Source organism: Micromesistius poutassou, assembly GCF_964030765.1.
Source record: "Micromesistius poutassou genome assembly, chromosome: 15".
Classification (NCBI taxonomy): Eukaryota; Metazoa; Chordata; class Actinopteri; order Gadiformes; family Gadidae; genus Micromesistius; species Micromesistius poutassou.
The window spans coordinates 15,177,106-15,182,105 of record NC_140285.1 but is presented as its reverse complement, the minus strand read 5'-3'; the positions used below and the strand labels follow the sequence as shown (position 1 = coordinate 15,182,105).

Here is a 5,000-nt window from a genome sequence, read left to right as displayed (position 1 = left end):
TAATGGCGGGGCTCCGTGGCACCACGGGTAGCTGTCCCTGTCCCTCTCAGGGGGTGGGTCTACAGGCATGGTGCTGCTACCCATCCCAATTGGTCGGAGGGCTGAAGAACCCCGACTCAGTAGAGGGGTTCTTCAAAGGGTTATCTGGACGCATTGCGTGTTGGTGTAGGACTACGAAGAGGGTTTGCTGAGGTGATAGTTTAAACCGAACTGCCACATCCCAGTTCAAAGGAGTGCTAATCAACCACTCTGAACACGCAGAAGATAAAACGCATTGCAGGAAACACACTAACACACACGCATACAAACGCACACACACACACACACACACACGCACACAGGCACACACATGCACACACACACACACACACACACACACACACACACAGTCAAACTGCACATCTAGCCTTTAGATTGTCTGAAATATCCCTTCTGACCAAAATAAGGGATTAGGGCAAGCCACTTAGGAAACAGGGAATGAAATTCACAAGATATGTATTACAGTGATGGAATGGGAAGAGAGAGAGAGAGAGAGAGAGAGAGAGAGAGAGAGAGAGAGAGAGAGAGAGAGAGAGAGACAGACAGACAGACAGACAGAGAGAGAGAGACAGACAGACAGACAGACAGACAGACAGACAGACAGACAGACAGACAGACAGACAGACAGACAGACAGACAGACAGACAGACAGACAGAGAGAGAGAGAGAGAGAGACAGCGAGAGAGAGAGAGAGACAGTGAGAGAGAGAGAGACCGACAGACAGCGATAGAGCGAGAGACAGTGAGAGAGAGCGAGACAGTGAGAGAGAGAGAGAGAGAGACAGTGAAAGACAGAGAGAGAGAGAGAGAGACAGTGAGAGAGAGAGAGACTCAGCCATCGCCAGCCCCAGCTCTCTGGCGGACATTGTTTGACCGTTGGTACGATGTGCCCGCTGGGGCAGCTCTTTAGTGCGGACAGTTTATGAGTCTGCTGCCAGCGAGATGTATTGAAGCGGACTCCTTGAGTGCAGTCATATGTTAAGAAAGGAGCGGAGAAACTAACCTCTCTCTCTCTCTCTCTCTCTCTCTCTCTCTCTCTCTCACAATGTCTCAGGTGTGATATAATGTGTCTGATGCATAGGACCAACACAGCGCAACTACTACCCCATATAGAGAGCCAGGGAGGGGTTTAAATCCAAACACACACAGCATGGAGGCGCGGAGCCGTGTGTGGGTCAGGCAGCAGGGCAGCAGGTGCTGGTGCAGCGCCCGTGTGCGGACAGCTGGAGTCATCTAGAGAGCTGCTTGATGCACCAACGTGCTGGATAGGCAGCTTGACCCACACACCCGCACCACACGCACACCTACACACACATACGTACGTACGCGTGTGTGTGTGTGTGTGTGTGTGTGTGTGTGTCTGGGTAGCCCAGGAGATAGCGGGAGGCTCGTATTGGGGACAGTCTATCTGGCCGTAATGAAGGCTGAGTTTTATGGCTTCGGCGTGATGGATCTGTCACACTCTGGCGGTTGCTTATGCGGGCCGCGGCCGCCGCCGCCGCACCCCACTCATTATGAGCGGAGCGAAGAGCAGCCCTGGCGCGCGGGACGCGATGGTGTTTCATCGTGAGTGATAGCGTGACACTTCTTTATCCCAGCAGTGCTGCTATCCCCACCATCGCCCGAGGAGGGTGTTCAGAAATAGAGCCTTAACTACGAGCGCTGCCACTCTCTCTCTCTCTCTCCTCAACATTGTCTACTGTCTACACACTGGGTTCAGCCTTGAGTCTTTGCAGCTTTTTCATCATTAGCAACGTCCGTTCTCATCATGAGGTGTTTGTGTAAGTAAATACATCAGATGTTCCCGGTTCTGCCGTCAACACAGTTCTTCATCAGTCCTTCTTAGCGTTGTGTTCTGACATATGGACGTCTGAGATTACCTTTAGATGGCCCCTCTGCAAGCTGCAAGAGCTTCTCCTAGGGAAGGATGAGATTATATTTGTGTTGTGGTAAAAGCGGAGCATGCTTTGATGTTCCTCGGGGACGACAAGTGCTGATGAGCATGTCAAGGAGGAAAGAAAACAGCAGCACTAATGCTACCAACGCCTGCTGCATCAACACCATTCACCCTGTGTGTGTGTGTGTGTGTGTGTGTGTGTGTGTGTGTGTGCGTGTACGTGTTTTAATTGTGTGTGTGTGTGTGTGTGTGTGTGTTTGTTGTTTCTCGTTCTTCTGACAACTACTGTAAGACGCTTTGCATAAAAGCATCTGCTTAATATCCTAAATGTTAATGTAAATGTGTGTATTCATTTGTGTGTGTGTGTGTGTGTGTGTGTGTGTGTGTGTGTGTGTGTGCACGCGTGTGGCCTGTTCTCCGTCAGGACCTGGGCAGTTCCGGGGGTCCGCCGCGGAACTGGAAGGGCATCGGGATCGCCCTGGTGGTGATCCTGGGGGTCATGTCCATGGTCATCATGTCCGTCATCGTCCTCACGCCCGGTAAGGAAACAGAACGAGGCCCTAACCAGGAGGTGTCGATTATATACAGACCGCTGTGTACGATGTGCTGTACGCTGGCACCATGAAATTCAGAGTGTCCCAGCGTTGGGGTTAACTGCTCCTCTGTGTTCTGTGAATAGCAGGTTGGCTTTAATGTACATTACCCTCTCTTTAAGTGTGAGTGAAGTGGCCTTCAGAGTGCATTTTACTACCGTAATCGGGCCCATCTCCAAGTAAAACAGGATATTACCGGATAAGAACTGAGAAGGAGGGTGATTTCATTCCTTGGTTAATGAGACTGTGTAATAGATCTAAAAAGGTGAGAAATAATAATGCAAATATTAAAAACAAAAACCTAGCCTTGGTTTTTTTTCTCTGATAGACGAGTCCCACCTGTCTCTGCGTTCCCAACTCACCATGGACGACCTTGAGAAGGACCAGTTCAAAGTTCATGACCCCTGCGTGGCCTGGTTGAACGGTAAGAGCTGCCTTTCTCCCTTCGCCAAATCAGAGCATCATCGTTCCATAAGCAGGCCCCCACCGGGGCCTCCTGTGGGTGTCATGAGACCAGGATTCTCCAAAATCGGTTTTAATCCCTGTTGGCAGAACATGAAGTGGCCCTCCGCAGCAGAGAGGGACACGTCATGTCCTACAACCTGCAACTCAACCAGACGGCGACCCTGGTGGACAACAGCTCCCTGGTGAGACGCCCCGGCCCCACAGCAACTATTGATCCACACACAGAAACAGCTGGACAAATAGGTCAATACAGAGAGAGCGGAAATAGGAAGGCACTTATAGTAGTAGCGTGAGGGAACCAAAAATAGACAGCACCCTTCAAAGAACAATGTGAAATGGCTTTAAGTGTGTGATCGTAATGGACTGTATTGCGATGCACTTCTGTATGCAAAACAGATAATCTTCCTTTAGGATTTGATCAGATTGGGCTAAAGTGATGAATGATGCCAGCGGGCTGTATGGCTTCCCATTGAAGACTTTATATGGGTTGTAGTGTGAAACATGTTATGATCTTATGGGGTAAAATGCTGTGTTTGCCTGCCAGCGCAGAGAAGTTGATGTCAGACACATAAAAGGATTGTAGATGGAAAACCCATCAAAACAACCCTGATTTTGAAATATATGGCATTTAGTGCTGCCTAGGAGAATAATAGGAAAATGGAATGAGCTAACAAGGTACCATATTCATTATCTCTCTGAACTCCTGCTGAGCACTGTGAAAAGCACTTAAAGTGTGAAAGTGACAGTATAAATACTATTTATCTCTCCTCTTTGTGAGACTTTTATAACTCAATTACAGTGTCATTTTCCAAGCAAGGTGCAACATTTGAAAGCCCTGGCTTCAGCTGATACGGTGATGGACATATTCAGGTCAAAGCTACACAGTGTGCTTTTGTTGCCATGATGAGAAGAGGCTCTTCTCTTTTAGATCTAGTAAGAGGATTCTAGTGAAAGTTGTCTCTGCCACTGGTTCAGCTAATACAAGCAAACATGAGTATCTGTAATAAAGCCTTTTTGTGGATTTTGTGGAAAATCTACTTAAGACACTCCTGATCTTGTCATTTCAATATTACATAGAATGATATTTGTTAATCTTGTGTTTTTCCCCCTCTTTCTTCCCATCTTCAGGACCTTACCACAACTAAATTCTATGTGTCAGCGGACAAGAGCTTTGTCCTGTTGGCGTATGACATTCAACAGGTACATTTTGTCCATATTCTCTCCCATTAGATTGTGGATATAAACGAACCAATGATGAGCGGACTAACACCCCCCCCCCCCCCCTCCTCCCACATGTATAAAACAATCTGCTGCGTGTCTGTTGGATCCTCTGGTGGCTTTAAACAGCGACCGGCATTGTAATCACATCATCCCCTGTTAGAGCGGAGATAAGGAAGGAAGGATGGGAGGGGGGAGGGAGGGAGGAGGAAGGGGAGGGAGGGGGGAGGGGAGGGAGGAGAGAGAGAGGGAGGGGGGGGTTGTGTGATTCTGCTGCTGCAGCACTCTGTGCCTCTGGAATGGTGCTCACCAAAGGGCTGGGGATGAAACATATGGGGCATTGAATATTTAAACGGGGGGTTGGAGAAGGTATGGGGAGGTGGCAGTGGGGCTGGAGGAGAGTGATCAGATCTGATGTGTCTGCGTAATGAAATGCCTGCGCAGGTTTAGCCGGAGAATGTTAATGAGGAGCGTAGGAGAGAGCATCACAGGTGGTTAGGAAGGAGCTCCTGTGAGGATGAGGATTTGAAAAAAAAGCAACACAGGGAAGCACAATGGCACTCTTTGTTTGTTCATTCATGACCATTATGGTCGTGTTTGGTATTTTAGAATCCAATCCCGAAATGAACGTCAAAGGAAAATGAGAAAAGAAAATCAACAAAATCGATCTATTTTAAAATCCTTTTTATTTATCTATCTCTTACTATCTTTGTCAATCTATTTATTTATCTATCACTTACTATCCATCTATCTATATCTATATACATATATAGATATATATATATAGAG

General features: G+C 47.9%; 1 protein-coding gene across 1 annotated transcript in view; it reads left to right on the top strand.

Annotated features, from left to right (window-relative positions):
• The window catches only part of LOC311360147 (inactive dipeptidyl peptidase 10), a 24,238-nt gene that overhangs the window by 3,361 nt on the left and 15,877 nt on the right, over positions 1 to 5,000 (top strand). Inside the window, exons 2-5 of the mRNA XM_084480244.1 lie at positions 2,360 to 2,474; positions 2,857 to 2,952; positions 3,081 to 3,175; positions 4,122 to 4,193. Of these exons, the coding sequence (XP_084336370.1) occupies positions 2,360 to 2,474; positions 2,857 to 2,952; positions 3,081 to 3,175; positions 4,122 to 4,193 (378 nt within the window). The remainder of the gene's footprint in view (positions 1 to 2,359; positions 2,475 to 2,856; positions 2,953 to 3,080; positions 3,176 to 4,121; positions 4,194 to 5,000) is intronic.